Consider the following 17,147-nt stretch of genomic DNA (forward strand, 5'->3'; position numbering starts at 1 on the left):
AATTTTGAATATCCGTTTTAGATAATTCTGATAAATAGAAACCACAAAACGGCCTTAAATATGTGTATTATTCTGTATGGCTTTAGGACTTTGTGCAATAGAAAACCGTCATCCCCAAATGTTTGTGCTTGTGAGGCATATACAGTAACCTTTCTATACTCGTTCAGTACATTCCTCAAAATGTGCTTTTTTTGTTTGATGGATCTAGGCCCCTGTGATCACACAATTTTTCATGTTATAGAAAATCTAGAAAAATAGGTGCGTAAATTCACATTTGAGAGCTTTTATGGAGCCAGATCAGTTTCAAAAATAATACATTTAAAAAATAAAATTCATACATGCACCGAACAATTCACATTTACAAAATACAATTTGTACATTCGTAAACCCAATTCATGAACTCACAAGTGATAATCAAATATTTTCCACAAATAAATTGTATTTGTGTTTTAATTTACAAATTAGATTTGCATGTTTTTGAATCTTTTTTTTTTTGGAATTTCCGAATTGGATTTGCATATTTTTTAATAGTTTTTTGAATTTTCAAATTGGATTTGCATATTTTAAATTTTTTTTTTTTAATTTATAAATTGGATTTGCACATTTTAATATATATATATATATATATATATATATATATATATATATATATATATATATATATATTTATTTTATTTTATTTATTTTATTTTATTTTTTTTGGAATTTACAAATTGGATTTGCGTATTTTTGAATCCTTTTTTTTATTCATGAATTGGAATTGTTTTTTGGAATGATTTTTTTAAATTGAATTTGCGTATTTTTAAATAGTTTTTTTATTTACAAATTGGATTTGTGTATTTTTGAATTGTTTTGTTGAATTTAAAAATTGAATTTGCATATTTTTTATTGTATTTTGAATTTATGAATTGGATTTGCCTATTTTTTTAATTGTGTTTAGAATTTACGAATTGAATTTGTGTGTTTTAGTTTTTATTTTTTTTATTTCTGGATTTGCGTATTTTTTAATCGTTTTTTGAATTCATGAATTTGATTTGCGTATTTTTTCACATTTTTGAATTGGATTTGCGTGTTTTTTATTTTTTTTATTTCCGGATTTGCAAATGTTTTAATCGCTTTTTTTTATTTATGAATTGGATTTGCATATTTTTAAATAATTTTTTTAAATTTCCGGATCACATTAGCATTTTAAGCATATTTTTGAATCTTGTTTTAAGCTTCCAAAATGAATTAGCATATTTTTATAAATGTGAATTATGTTGTGGCTGGATGAACTTTATTTTGAGACTGATCTGGCTCCATGGCTTTCGAGGTCAACACAGGAAGTGTAAACGTCACGAAGCGAGGCAAGCGTCAGCTAAGCAAAGAGCGTTTTGTATAACCATACTGAAAAGACGTTCAGGAAATGTTTCCTCGAGCACAAACACTGTTTAACCCAGCGAATACACCATTAAAATATGAAAATGATTAATAAAACGTTTTCTATATGTAAAATGCTAACTATATACTGTATGTAAAAAAATTATTGAATATTAAATAGCCCCTCAGTACCAAACCTGTGACGATTCATATCTTGAATGTTTTAGTAGGCCATTAATACAATCTGTTCTCATAATAAAAAACAAAAAAATGCAAAAACAAATTGAAGGTGAAATCAGCATCTTTAGCATATATACTGAGGAAAATGTGAAAAATAAATAAATGATATTACAGTCACGTGACTCAGTAGTACAGTAACAAGAGGCACAGAAGCGAGTTCGCAGATCACAGAGCAAATAGACTTCCAGTCTTCATTTACGCACAAACCAGAATTCACAGTAATGCATCACGCTTCTCTGACTGAATGTAAAAGTGCATTTTCAGATACTCCGACGGGCTCCAACCAGCCCTTGTTGAACCGTCCCATGTGCCCAGGCATTAGTACCATGTTAATGCGTTTGTTCACTAAAGGCTCCGTCCAAAGAAATACTTCCTCCTGAAAAGTGAAGGCAAGCGAGCGATTTATAAACCAGTCCGTGTCACGTTTTCAGTAGTCCGTATGACCGGCTGGGTTTGAACAACACCTGAAATCTAAAAGTCTCTCTCTCGGTTCCTTGTTAAAACGGTCCCTTATAATCCCTGAAACATAAAGAGCAACAAAAATCCCAGGAAAAAAAAACTTGAAATGTAATATGCTGTGCTATTTACACGCTTCTGACAGTGCGACTGCAAACAACTGCCAATTATAAACACTCTTTGTTTAACCAGCAACAATTACTTCCTGCAAAAAATAGGCCCTGTGAAGAAGTTCTCATGATATTGAAGTCGAGGCCTCACTTTTCTCCTTGATAGGAGGTTGTATGCATTTTCCATCTCCAGTTTTTGTATTTTCTCTAAAATGAAGTGGTCACCGCATTTCCACGCCGAGTGCCCAGCCGCACCATCTCCCTCGGGACGGTGTCCAGTTGCTCGTATGCCAGCCGCCCATCCTCACCTGAGCAAACAAACAGATCATGTTGTAACATATCATGCTGTTTGTGTATGTTTCTTTAAATGCAAATGAGCTCCGCCCCTTTTCCCAGAACAGTGCAGAGTGCCTTTTGAAGCTTGTGCATTGGGATACTCTGACAACAACAATTCCTCAAATGGAATAATTGACACCAGGTAGATTTATTATAATAATGCAGGGTATATATTCAGAGACTGAAATTCAATACCTTTTAAGAATCTTTGCATACGTTTTAAGATCTCACCACCACTTCAGGTTTTAACTAATACTGAATACTGATTGCAAGAAAGGAATCCTAAACTAAAACTGTATTTTTATACTAAATTAAAAAGCAGGATACAACAGCAGGAATAACAGTGTTTTCCCGGTTACTGCAGTAAACAAAGCAGCGTGATGTCAATTCTAGCAAGATTTGTTTGATTTCATAAAAACACAGCATCCCAATATTCAAAGATATTCAGGCAAACTTTAGCTTACTGATATCAAATGTATTATCTTGTAAAATAGCATTTAAGACTTTTTAAACTCTTTTAGGGCCTTACATTTCTCTAAATTGATTTATTAATTTTAATACTCACCGGGGTCACCTTGTAATATGAATGATTTATAATAAAAAAGAGATTGATTATTATTTTCTATTTATGAACTGTTCACTTAATGGTGTTGTAGAAATGTTTGAAACACTGTTCATTTTTTGTCAGTTTTTTAAGTTCATTAATTATATTGGGTTGTCCTGTTGAATCCTCTTTTTTTATCTAAATTTGAGGAAATAAAAATGCTAAAACATTTGATGTGCCATTAAAAATACGTACAGAGTTTCTAATACATTGATTAATTTGAGGCAGCCCAAAATCTAACTTTCACTATTACTATAGTACAGATGAGGATTCGGGACAAGCAATAACAAAAACTAAACCATCCCAAGATTAAAGTCATTTTAATACAAGATTAAACTGACAGAATTCAATTTGAGGATAAACTTATTACCTTCTGAAAATGAAGTTGTTTCAGAAAAAACTCTTTACATTTTAAGAAACAAATTGTTATAAAATGTTGGGAATAAACTCACAAAATTTTGAGAATAAATTTTTGTTTCAAGAAACTTACTTTTGGACACTTTGAGTTAAAATAAAATGTTGAGATTAACCATAATAAATTCAGAGAAAAAAAGATTCTCTTTAGGGAAAAGAGACCAAATATTGTTAATAACATCAATGTAATATGTAATGCAGAGATGTCCAAAATGGGGTTTCAGTCAGATTTACAGTTAAAGTTGCCCCCCTGTATTTTTTTAGGTTAGGTTAATAAGGCAAGTCATTGTGTAACAGTAGTTTGTTCTGTAGACAATCAAAAAAAAAATATATATATAGCTATTATATTAATGTTTTTAAACTGCTTTTATTCTAGCCGAAATAAGACTTTTCCCAGATCAAATAATAATATCAGAAATAGTGTAAAAAAATTATTGCATTGTTAAACATTATTTGGAAAATATTTAAACAAGAAAAATAAAATGACAGGAGAGCTAATCATTCTGGGCCCTATCATACCCCCTGTGCAATAAGGCACAAAGATGTGTTTCTTTGACGTGTTTCTACTTTCAGACCATAATTTTCCTGTTTTCCACCACGTTGTTTAAATAGCAAATCCATTTGCGCCCCTTTGTGGACTGATGGGTGTTTCGGTCTAGATAAGAGGCGTGTTAAGGCACATTGTTGGTGCATGGCTAATTTGAGGAACTAAAATAGACTGCTCAAATTACCAGCTGAGAGGGGGTCTACAGTCCAGCGCAGAGCGTGTTAGTTGTGCACCTTGCTTAAACATTGCTTAATAGACACAGGATGTACAGCAATACACAGATATCTTTACATAGGAAAAAAAAATAAAGGATTAAAATATTACGAAAATTATTATTTTCTACATAAATATAAAACCCACCACCTCCATGCATTCTTGATCTCCATATAGGGCATAGCATGTGTATTCAAATATAACTCAGTTTTTTGCCCACACTTCGTTATTACTGTTCATTTACTTGTTTGCTGGGAATTAGAACTGAATTTAGAAATATTTTTAAAACAAGTCTTTGCGCTTAATGAACAAAATTAATTATGTAGAGGCTAATGGATGTCTGTGCGTACAACACGTTTCCTTATCCACGATAGAAAGTGAAAGTAAAGAATAAGGAGGCTCATTCTCTGTGCTGCAGATGGTCTGTTTAACTGTTTTCTTGCTGGTGAAGCGTTCAATTTTCACTTACAAAGTCTGTCATGTAAATAGCAAATGCGCTATGGCGCAATGCAACTGACTCTTGAAGGGAACGGGAAATGACACTCTGATGGGTTTATTCTCAAAACACACCTATAACTCATTAAAAGAATAAGCTCAACCCTGTTAGACCATTTGCTGCGGTGCAAAGCGGATTTTTCTGTCCGTAAAATAGCAAAAGTGGATTAGGACATGCCCTTGCGCCCTGAGCTTTAGACTTTGCACCTAGATCATTAAAATAGAGCCCCCTGACTTCAACTCATTTGCACTTAAAGCATGAATAAGAAGTATCACTGACTAATCCTGCAGTGTATGTGTAATCTTTGTGACTGGATACTTTACCGAAAGTGAGGAGGGTTTCAATAGCAATCTGCCGGAGCTCTTCATCCACAGAGTCACACAGTAAAATGACAGCATCAATGCTCTCCACAGCCTGGAAATGAACAACCCCACAGACATGCAGACTTAATAACAGTCCTGTGACCAATCACGGATATGATTTAGATTTTTTGGATGTGTGATCCGCACTGACCTGAAGGCAGCTCAGAGCAGCACATGCAGCTCTCTGTGTGTGTAACTGACTTTCTGATAAGGCTTGTGTGTAACAATCAACAGCCTGTGGAAGACAAACACACATACAAATGAACTTCACCAACAAGGGTATATGCATTTATTGCAATGCTTCTCAACCATGTTCCTAGAGGACCATCAGCATGGCATGTTTTAGAGGCCTCCTTTGTCTGGCACACCCATGACCCATTACAGGTCTTTCAGTCTCTGCTAATGAGCTGATGATCTGAATCAGGTGTGTTTGATTAAGGAGGTATGGGAAATGTGCAGTGCTGGTGTTCCTCCCGGAGAGTGGTTGAGGAACAATGATTTTTGAATACCGCAACATGATGTTTTAAATTTGTATTTAGATATAATTATACTCCTTCATTTGAAGAAGTATTTATGAGTGAACTAAAATATGTATTCTTACAACCATATGTATTCTTACAACCATCACATTTCAAATATCATAAAGAAAATAATAGTCAAAAGGTATCATATATTATTGTTATTATTATTATTTGTATTATATATTATTATATGTGACACAAAAGTAATGATGCAGTAATGATCAGCTTTGATATTACGAATATAAAACATAAAAAAAAATGTATAAATTATCAGCGCCACACTTTTAAGTGTATGTATACCATAATTACGAGGTAAAAAGTGTTTACATCCTTGTACTACAGAGACCTGGAAGGGACGTGATGGTGGGGAAAAAATAGGTGGAAGAAAAAAAAAGTGGGTGTGAAAAAAAAAGAGTGATAGTGATTTTTTGTTTTTGTGTTCCGTCGCAAAGATGTTTTGTGTTCCCTTCCGGGTTTCTGTATTGTACAACTCAGAATTACAATTAAGTCTATTGACTGCAGCACCACATGTACAACATTTTCAAATAGTGTTGCCACGAAAAAAAAAAAGTCCAAGGCAAGTCATCTAAAAATATGGTAAATCTAACGTTGCAACATGAAGCTGTAGCTACATCCATAATCACCAGAGACTGACCTTTGACCTGAAGGGCTGATGTGAGGCAGCAGAGGAGAGGAAGTCTGAGGTGGCCTTCATCACTTCAGGGTCATCAGTGGTCAGCAGACCAGCCACAGCCAATAGAGTTTGAGAACGGGGCTGAAGACACGTGATGGACACTTCCTGTAGTTCCTTCAGAGAGCGTTCTGGATCTCCACATCTCAGGGCTTCTTCAAGCATGACTGGTTTGGACACAGGAGAGAAAGATTACACAATGCCAAAACAGCACTGATAACATTTAAAGGGTGGGAGAGGTCTTATTTTAATTGATTTTATTTTTGATTGATTGATTGATTCATTCATTCATTCTAGGGGTGTCAAAATTAATTGTTTCTTCGGTGCACCGAGATGCAGACGCGGACAATTCGGTATCAGTTCAGTAATAATCATAACCGGTTACTATGTACTGACGTCATTTATCTCCTATGCGCTCTGTCGCGAGGGAGGTGAGCGCGAGTATTTATAACACTCAGGCAACTCAGGGCCGGCCTGTGGCATAGGCACCATAGGCAAATGCTAAGGGCGCTGTACATCCAGGGGGGTGCCAGAAATGAGCGCGGTTCAGTTGGTTTTGTTTTCGATATTCTTGACACATTCAGTTATAGACGGCAATAACTCAAAAACCTCTTACCCTAAAAAGATCTAAAGTGTGTCTCCTACAAAAAGACTAAGCTGGTTATGTTTCACAGCTGTCTTTCTTTTTTTTTTTTTTCGCTCGACATTACGAGCACTGCTCCGTTTAAGCCCTCACAATATGTGTTTAGCCGGGAGAGCTCGCGCTGAAAGGAGCTCTCAGTAAGGGGCCGTCGGAAAAGTGCTTCTTTTTTTAAAGTTTTTTTCGTTTTTCTGCTCCGCTCAGCGCGAGCTCTCCCTGTTGCGAGGGCCTAAGTGTGTGTGAGCGTGTGTGTGTGTTTGTTTGTTTGTTTGGTGCTGTCTATGTTTGTGTATGTGTTTGAATGAGAGAAAGTGTGGTGCTGAGTGTCTGTGTGTTTATACAAGCTCATCAAAGCACAGGGAAACACCCATACACTCTCATTCATTCACTGTGTGAATTGTGAATTGAATTCATTGTGGGGGAAACTGAAGCACCAAGAGAAAACCCACACAAACACGAGGAGAACATCCAAACTCCACACAGAAATGTCAACCCTAACTAACCCTTCCGAGGCTCGAACCAGCGACCTTCTTGCTGTGAGGCCACAGCTCTACCCACTGCGCTACCCATTTTTAAGTTATTTACACTGTTAGAGTTACTAAACATGGTCAAAGTTTCAAAAAGTAAATTCCTCATATGATGATGTATTTTTGTTCTAAGAATCTTCCTTCTAGGTTTGCTCAAGTTGCTGAGTTTATTTATTTTATTATGGTGAGTTATGATGTCATAAAAGGTGGAACTCCTTATATGGGCATTCCTTCATTCATTCAGTTAAGGAAGATATTGGTGGCACTGCTCCAGACTTGCTTGAGGAGAATGTCTTTAAAGATGTGAATTTCTGGTTTTGAGGGAAACAAAACCTTCTGAAACTGTCCAAAGAACCCAGAGTAAACCATGTATACGGTTTGTCTTTGTAGGGGCAGCAATGGAGTAAATATGTGTTTGTTTGTTTCTGGCATCTCCATGATGAATAGTCTATTGACCTTATTTTCCGCGGATGAGCAGGCGCAGCCATTTGAATAATTTTGTCTCGAGACTTCTGGTCTCAATTACTTCCATTCATTATTAGATATTAAAAACAGCTCGTTCTGCTGCTTGATGTTGCAAACTGATATTTTTGGATTATATTATTCTGCTTTGTTTGTATAGTCATGCAAACACTTGTTTGTAAAGCAAGTAGTTTGACCGTTATTTGCCGTTTATTATTCCTAGTCATGTCTCTCATAAGCAACTGAAACGGAAGGTCTAAAACAGGGGTGTCAAACTCAATTCCTGAAGGGCCGAAGCCCTGCACAGTTTAGTTCCAACCCTGCTCCAACACTTACCTGTAGGTTTCAAACAAGCCTGAAGGACTCAATTAGTTTGATCAGGTGTGTTTAATTAGGGTTGGAACTAAACTGTGCAAAGCTGCGGCGCTTTTGGGACTGAGTTTGACACCTGTGGTCTAAAACAATCGCAAAAACGACGCACTTCCGGATTAAAGAATAAGGGCAATAACACCAGGATCTCATTGATGCTGGATTTGTGCATTATTAAAAACTTAAGGGGGTAGTTCACTCAAAAATTTACATTATGTCTTTAACTTGTCACTCTTATGTCATAATAACACCCTGATACCTTCGTTTATCTTTGGAATGCAAATTAAGACATTTCAGATCAAATCAGAGAGCTCCCTCATCCTCCATAATATGTTCAAGATTCAGAAAAGGAACCAAAAAAATTATCAAAACATTCGTCAGTGGTTCAACTGTAATCGTAAGAAGCTCCAAGAACACTTTTGTGCACCAACATTTTGTTAAAAGCAACTTTGTGTGTACAATGTCTTCCTTCTGCAACGCATTATGATCTGTGTTTACTTCAGGCAATAGGATATATTTTGCAATTAGTCAGAAAGTACAGCATGCAGGCATTGTAGGCATGTATTGCCTGTAATAAACACAAACCCTGACTTGACATGGAGAACACTGCTGAACAACACTATTTTTACAGTTCTTTTGGCTCACAAATGATAGTATGATTACAGTTAAAGGACTGAAGTCACATGGAACGTTTTGGGCTCCTTTTATAGAATTTAAACATCTCAATTATTATTTAAAATATCTTAATTTGCATTCTGAAGATAAACGAAGGCCTCAGGGGAATGACATGGGAGAGAGTTATTAATAACGCTGTTTTATTTTTGGGGGGGAACTAACCCTTTAAAGAGGGAGTTGTCCCATATATTAAAAAACCCGCGTAAAACAGTATTTATTTGTTTTGTTGGCAATCTGCACGTAAGTATTTATAATGTAAATGACACATTCTTAGAGGGGATCTAAAGTTATCCAGGGACAATGCGATGATGTTTTGTGTGTGTAAATGCATTTGTTTGGCTGATTACCGCAAGTGTTAATTATGTATTCCACTAAATGCATGCCAGGGAGTCTTTAACCCCACCCATGTGTCCATAACACACCTTCAGGAGTTCAAATGTTTTTGAAAAGAATTGCAAACACGATTGACAGAAACTGTCTGTGTTATGCTCCCTTTAAGATACAATAAACAAAAGCGTCTTACCCTCTTTGGCTAAATCCAGCAGGTGTTGCTCCATGTCTGTGATACAGTGTTCAACAATGTAGCGGTGGAACTGAAACACAGTGATGACGTCCTGTGCTGGAGAAGTTGAGGAGGAGGCCAGTTCACTCCTGTCCATCATCTCATTCACCACCATCTTGATCACTGGACACACAAGCAAACACAGGCAGATGAATGCTTATGTTACATGCGCTCTGATTCAGCAGTATTTTTGGATTCCACAACCTTCTATACTTTCTAACAGATTAAATCAGAAGCAGCATTTCTGCTGAAATAAAAGAAAACGCGCTTCTTTAGATAAAGAAATCAGTTGCTTTTGCACTTCTTGTTTTGTCCAGATGTCAGTGTTGAACTGGCCAATTGTTTGCTTCAGTTGGAAAAGAAACGGAAAAACGAGGAAGGACAAATTGTAAATCAGGAGATTTCATAATAGTCATTCATTCATTTTCTTTTCAGCTTAGTCCCTTTATTAATCTGGGGTCTCCACAGCGGAATGAACCGCTAACACACTCTTTCACACACACACTCATACACTACGGACAATTTTAGCATACCCAATTCACCTGTATGTCTTTGGACTGAAACCAGAGTACCCGGAGGAAACACTGGGAGAACATGCAAACTCCACACAGAAACGACAATTGACCCAGCTGAGGCTCGAATCAGCAACCGTCTTGCTGGCGAAGGTGCTCACCTCACCGCTCTTTTCATAATAATCATTTTAAGCAAAAATAACTTCTAAAATTTAAAGCTGGTTTGTAAGGGCGAGTGTTCACCAAATAATTTTTGTGAAGCTGAAAACACCAGCGTTCTCTAAAAAAAATCTTAATGGGCTACAGCACAACGAGCCTTTTTCAGCCACCGACTTTTTTAAATTTACACATTTCCTTTTACAGCATTGATAATGTTATTTGAATAAAAAATAATCAGTTAAACAGATTAGAAAAGAGTTAAATAGCATTCATTTATTTGTTTGTTCAAGCATAAAACAAGATAAAAGGCTGTTAAAAGCAAGCGCCGCGAGGAGCAGATGCCAAGCGCAGAAACTTTATTGAAAGTACAGTGGTAAAATAAATTTCCCTTATTTTTAAGACATGGTGCAGAACGATGTAATCATGTCCGTTCTGATCCCCACTTCCTATTGTATGTCAATCAGCCAGTGAAGAATGTTGATTTCAAACGTGGTGATTTACAATGGCATGACAGTTCACCGGAAGCACCTGAGCTGGCTTATACAAAATTTAAAGTCAGAATTGTATATACCTCACTGTGAGTGCTTCTCCATCTGTGAGAGCATAAAAATGCAGAGCACTCATCACTTAATGTGACACAGAAGCTCAGTAGAGCTGCTGACATTTAAAAAAAGTGCTTTCATTGAAAACCACTGAAAAAATGCTGCCTCGGAAAAAAAAATGCTTCAATGGACACGTGCCCTAACAGTTTCCTAGTGTTATATGTTTGTAGTTTTTTAGGTCGTTGTAGATTTAGGGTGAATTTGTTAATTCGTTTTATTTACTAATATTGTAATATTTCTGTATACTTAAAAAAGTTACATATTGTCTCATTTTAACAGATTGTCATTTGGTTTTGCCAAAGTGGAGTCATTACCATATTTATTAGGGGGAGGAGGCAGGGAGGGGTTTTGCGCTCGTCCATGTGCGCTCAGTTTCACGTTATATTTTATTGTTCAAAGAGAACATGGGTGGGATTCCGCAAACGCAGTGTTTCATACATCGAAATTTTTTACTGAGTATGCATGTTTACAGCTTGGTCCGTACACAATGTTTTAGTATAAATTCAACGCAAGTCTTCATACATGAAGCCCCTGGTCCGTATTTTCTTTCTAATGTTACAATTTTGAGCCGGTGGTAACAATTGCAGATTTTTTAAAGTGCTCTTCAATATTGTCCATCCGTCTGGAAGTCTTTTGTTTAAATGTTGATTCAGCCACTGTTTAAACCCAAGTGATAAGCAGCCCTACAGCAGACTGCAGATGTAGATGAGTTATACTGCCAGTACCTGAGTCAGGAGAGTGAGGCAGAACCTGTTGCAGTCCTAAGGCAAAGCTGAGATGCATGTGCTTTAACACTCGGTCTAGTGTGCTGTGGAAAAGCCCACCGCTGCAGTCGGACCATAGAGACATCAGCGCTGGCCGCTCCACCAGCCCCGGCAGCACTGTTTAACAAACCAAGAGATTTACCATTAGTTCAAAATGTTAATATCCTACCAGCCATTATCCAGTCAACATGGCAAAAATCTTTAAAAAACAAGCTGTAATGTAGAAATGCGGCAATTCTGTCTAGGCCTGTCAAAATAATCAATATATCGACTTATCGTGCAATACTTGGAGATGACCTCAATCATTTTTCCCAAAGCAAAATATATTTACAAATTCACAAATAAGCCATTTTACATTGACATTTACAGTCTTCCTCACTGGTGTTACAGTTTATCATTGAGCATTTACCTAATAGGACATTTAATAGTATACAGTATAGGATATTTACCGTTTTAGCATGACCGTATAGAATCTGATTAACCTAAAGAAGTATTTTAAAGTGTTTATGGCTAGTTGCATAATTATGCTGTTATACAATCATTATATAATCGGTGGCATAAAATGATCTCAAAATGACAACTAGAAAAGAAAAGATTGTAGACAAACTTTATGGTGGCTTGAGAAATCCGAGTCTGAAAGTTTGAGGTAGCTTTAAAAAATGTAATCATTGAAGTAGTTTTAACAAGTTTGAAACAGTTGGCATAGATAGAGAACTATATGCTAGCAGGTTTCTAGTATGGATTGGCATGTTTCTTGGTAGGTGGCTGCTAGGGTGTTCTGAGTGGTTGCTAGGACATTGCTAGGGTGTTTTGACTGTTTGTTAAGGCGTTGCTAGGCAGTTTTTAAGGTGTTCTGAGTGGTTGCTTGGTGCCTGCTAGGCCATTGGTAGGCCCACACGGAATCTGTGCGCGCAAAATTCCGCAGATTTTCCGCAGAATTCCGCAGATTTCTGTAGATTTTTACCCCATCATTAATTCTGTTTATTTACCTGAGTAAATGTGTAAATCAGAATTTATTCAGTTTTTATTCAGTAATTTATTACTTTTTATTTCAAATATTAAGGTTTTAGTTATGATACTCCGCTGGATACTCCCAAAATAATTCCGCAGAAATCCGCAGATTTTTACCAAAATTCTCCGCAGAAATAGCTAAAAATGTTCGCAGATTCCGTCTTGCCCTGGCAGTTGTTAAGGTGTTGCTAGGCCATTTCTAAGGTTTTCTGAGTGGTTGCTAGGCAGTTGCTAAGGTGTTCTGAGTGGTTGCCAAGGTGTTGCTAAGCAGTCGCTTAGGTGTTTTGAGTGGTTATTAGGCAGTTGCTAAGATAAAATGCCTAGTATGAATTAGAATGTCGCTAACATTTTTTTGTATAAACTAGCATGCTGTTACCATGAATTTAGTATGAATTAGCATGTTGCTAGTATGTTTATAGTATGAAGTAGCATGTTGCTAGTATGTTTATAGTATGAATTAGCATGTTGCTAGTATGTTTATAGAACGACTAAGCATGTTGCTAATATGTTTATAGTATGACTTAGCATGTTGCTAATATCTTCATAGTAAAAAGTAAAGTAAAAAAAGCATGTTTATAGTATGAATTATGTTGCTAATATGTATGAATTAACATGTTGCTAGTATGTTTATAGAACGACTAAGCATGTTGCTAATATGTTTATAGTATGACTTAGCATGTTGCTAATATCCTCATAGTAAAAAGTAAAGTAAAAAAAGCATGTTTATAGTATGAATTATGTTGCTAATATGTATGAATTAACATGTTGCTAGTATGTTTATAGTATGAATTAGCATGTTGCTAGTATGAATTGGCATGTTGTTAGTATGTCTAAAGTAAAGTCAATGACAGTTTTTTTTTATAATGGAAGTTTATGAGACAGTTGCTAAGGTGCCGTAAGTGGTTGCTAGGGTGTGGCTAGTAGGTTGAAAGGTCATCAGTGATTGGCAGATTGGTATTCTGAGTTAAATGAGCCCAACCTTAAGTCTGTATGACAGTCTGGTGGAAAGTTATGAGGTCACAAAGTTTGGTCCAATGTTAAGTCAATTGGACTTTTCCAAATTCTCTCAGTTTTTAGAAAACCAAAAGTCAGATCAGTTGGGAGGTTTGGAGTAAGTTTGGTGGTTGTAATATGAATGGTCTAGGAGGAGATGCATATAGAAATTAGTCCCAGAAAAAGAAGATGGGAGAATAATAATTTTATGTAGCATAACAGTTTGTTTGGCTTTCTTATGCCATGATAAAAATTTCACTTATCGCAAGAATTTCTGTGACAATATATCGCACAACAAAAATTCATTATCGTGACAGGCCTTATCCTGTCAAACCATAACATTAAAATGTTTGTAAATTACGCTCACCATCAGGCACTGAAGTGCAGCTGCTCGGTCTGTCAAAGTTCCTCTCACTGAGCTCCTCCAACAGCAGAGTTTGAGTTGCTAGTTTGTGCAGGTATGTCTTATGCTGTGACTGGCTTCCTCCTGAAGTCAACAACTGCATCCCATACATAGAGAAACATCAGCATTTTAAAACAACAAAACTAAATTATACACTGTCTATGCCATACATCCGCTGTTGAGGGACCATGTTCAATGTTACAGTCAAAGAAAATCACCAGAGAATAAAGAAATTAAGCTGTGAATTGCGGACACCCTGACTCACCTGAATGAGATGATTGCAGTATTGCAGATGAATGACGACGGCTACGTCTAGGTTCTCGTTTCCTGTCGTGAGGGGCAAAGGGCTGCCGGCCACACTGTTCCCCACGCCTGTGTCCTCTGTGAGGGCTTCACTCAGATGGCCTCGCGCTTCTGGATGTTGACCTGACCTGTTGGACATGTAAAGACATCCTGTCACCGATAGAGGGCACTGCATAATGCAAAATCACAAGTATGAGTCACTGGGAGAAACTATAGCTACGTCTTTAAACGGATAAATAATCCTCTCCTTTGACTCTCTATTGCTGCAAGCTGCTTTCGTCATTCCTAACATATTACAAAAAATGCCCAAAACTGCCATGTGACATGGTGTACTACTCCAAACAAGCTAAAAAAAAACAGAGCTAAGTTTTATAAGCTACCAAACCATAAAAGCTAGCGGTTTAAGGGTGACAAATGTGGATCCAGCCCTACTGAAAAATCCAGCTTAAACCAGGTTTTAGAGGGGTTTTGACCATTTCCAGGCCGGTTTCCAGCCATTTCAAGCCTGGTCTTAGCTGGTCAGGCTGGAAGATGACCAGCTTAAACCAGCTTGACCAGCCTAGCCAGGCTGGGAGCCCAGTCAAAACCAGCTATGTCCAGCTTAAACCAGGCTGGTCAAGCTGGTTTTAGCTGGTCAGTTTCCAGCCTGACCAGCTAAGACCAGGCTGGAAATGGCTGAAAACCAGCCTGGAAATGGCCAAAACCCCTCTAAAACCAGCCTGGACGACCAGCTAAAGCCAGCCAACCAGCCTAGGCTGGTTTAAGCTGGATTTTTCTGCAGGGAGGCAATGGACGTGAAGCATCAGCTGGAAGAATGGGTAAATTGTGGGGTCCTGACACTCAGTAGGCCTGTGTGTAAGGTGGACATTTTACTACTGGAAAGTCAGATATCATATATAACATTTTCAAAGCAGATTATCTGACTTTAGCCTTGTTTTTCAGATAATTGCTAGCTCACTTAGCATGTTTCTTAGATTTCTGCAAACATTATAGTATTTTTATGCTTTAGAAGAGTGAAAAACTTAGACACAGCACCTTTAAATGCTTGTTTTAGGGGTTGACAGCCTAAAAAATGTAGGGTTTTTTTTTTTAGCTATTTTACTGTTCAACTTAGCATAGCAGTTTTTAGATATTGTTTTGTTTTTGCTATTGATCAAAAATGACGGAGGCAGCTTCCTGCAATACAATTTAATGTCAATCCATCTTGGATTGTTCTGCCCCCGGTTGCCGATTATGACATGTTATGCACTGTCTCTATAAATCATCATCACGACTATTAGTTAGTATCCCTTTAATGTAGGGGTTTTAAACTCAAATTGGCAGAGGGCCATTTCAGTGACCGACAATTCATAAGAGGGCCGTTTTGTGGAAACCTGATGTAATTGAAGCATCTTAGGACAACAGATGACGTTTATATTTTAAGCATTACCTGTTAGTGATAACACATATCAGCATGTTTATCATGTCACACATCAGCTGCTGAAATATCTGTGGCTGTTATGTGTATGGCCGAGCATCATTCTTCCACAGAGTATATGTAGTCAAAACTCTAGCTTTTTGTTTCTTGTTGTACATATTGAAGGGGTTGTTTAAATTGCTACAAATAATAGGCATAATTATTATTATTCTGCCCCAACCAATTGTATTGTCCCAGTAGCATAAGAACAACAGAAAGCAGTCTGGGTTACTTAAGTTACTTTAACAGCAATTGTTCTTCTCAATCTTTGTTTTTTTATTTTTTTTGGAAAAGCAAAGAGGGGAAAAGTAAGTATATATTCACCTTTCCTTTAACAAGTTCAACTCAACCAGCTGTATAATTTTACTAATGTACATAGTTTTTATTTTTATGCAAATCCTAATAAGCATAATCTATATTTAATGGGGAAAATCTATTAAAAGAGACCATTTGAATCGAATATTAGCAAAATTATCATCTTTGTTACACCACCAGCATAACATGTAAGCCATGAAGAAGTGTTTGCACAACAAATTACAGGTGGTATAAAACTGATAATAATCAAAAGACCCTTGAATATTCATAAAGATAGAGCTTTAGTAAAAATAGAGCACATACGTGGTTCAAAAAATGTTTTGGTGGGCCAAATCTCGTTATATTTTTAACGTCAGTTGCAGGCCGGTGGGAGGAGGAAGGCAGGCTGTAAAAGGCCCGCGGGCTGGCAGTTTGAGACCCCAGCTTTAATGCCATTTACAAATCTTCTGCCTTGGTCTACTAGCGGGATAATAAATTATATATTACAGACACACCTTAGAATCTCACAAGAGAAAATAGTAGGTATTTGAAATTTACTCAAGCGTTAACTCATATAAACCTCTTATGTCACATAGTTGTCTTTGGCTTACTATATAGCAGGAAAGTGTGTGGTTTCAGATGCATCCCAGATCAGCAAAGGGTGTAATGTTGAACTCACCCCATTCTCTCTGACTCCATGTCAAAGAAGACAGCACGTGAGAGAGTGCCAGCGTCATCTCCTGTGTCATCGTCATCGAAGTCAGAGGTGTTGAGGAAGTCAAAACTTTCCAGAGCGCTTTCTACCGTCAAACTGAGGCTTGATGAGCGGCTCCTATGGGCATGCACTCGACACTGAGGAGAAACAATAAGCCTTATTCAAAACAATGAGGTCACAAAAATGTCTGCATGGTTCACAGAGGGTAAGAATTTTGTATACTCAGAGGGTTTGACTCATTTCAAATATAAATATCTGAAAATCCTTAAATCAAATAAGCATTTTCAGAAAAAAAAAAGCTAAATAATCTGTCAGGTGGGTAAAAAAATAATGTGAACAAGTTTATTTCTG

At 36.9% G+C, this 17,147-nt stretch overlaps 1 protein-coding gene across 6 annotated transcripts in view; it reads right to left on the reverse strand.

The window, feature by feature from the left end:
- Positions 1-1,642: 1,642 nt before the first annotated feature.
- Positions 1,643-17,147, reverse strand: part of ripor2 (RHO family interacting cell polarization regulator 2) — a 157,009-nt gene continuing 141,504 nt past the window's right edge. For 4 of the 6 annotated variants that reach the window (XM_021468090.3, XM_005159634.6, XM_009294297.5 and 1 more), the window contains exons 14-22: positions 16,761-16,933; positions 14,294-14,459; positions 13,993-14,125; positions 11,583-11,738; positions 9,546-9,707; positions 6,314-6,516; positions 5,289-5,372; positions 5,099-5,189; positions 1,643-2,473 (exon numbers count right to left, since the gene is read on the reverse strand). In XM_021468090.3, the coding sequence (XP_021323765.2) occupies positions 2,373-2,473; positions 5,099-5,189; positions 5,289-5,372; positions 6,314-6,516; positions 9,546-9,707; positions 11,583-11,738; positions 13,993-14,125; positions 14,294-14,459; positions 16,761-16,933 (1,269 nt within the window). In that variant the 3' untranslated portion in view covers positions 1,643-2,372. 6 annotated transcript variants of the gene reach the window in all.

The sequence above is a fragment of the Danio rerio genome, chromosome 19, assembly GCF_049306965.1.
Source record: "Danio rerio strain Tuebingen ecotype United States chromosome 19, GRCz12tu, whole genome shotgun sequence".
Classification (NCBI taxonomy): Eukaryota; Metazoa; Chordata; class Actinopteri; order Cypriniformes; family Danionidae; genus Danio; species Danio rerio.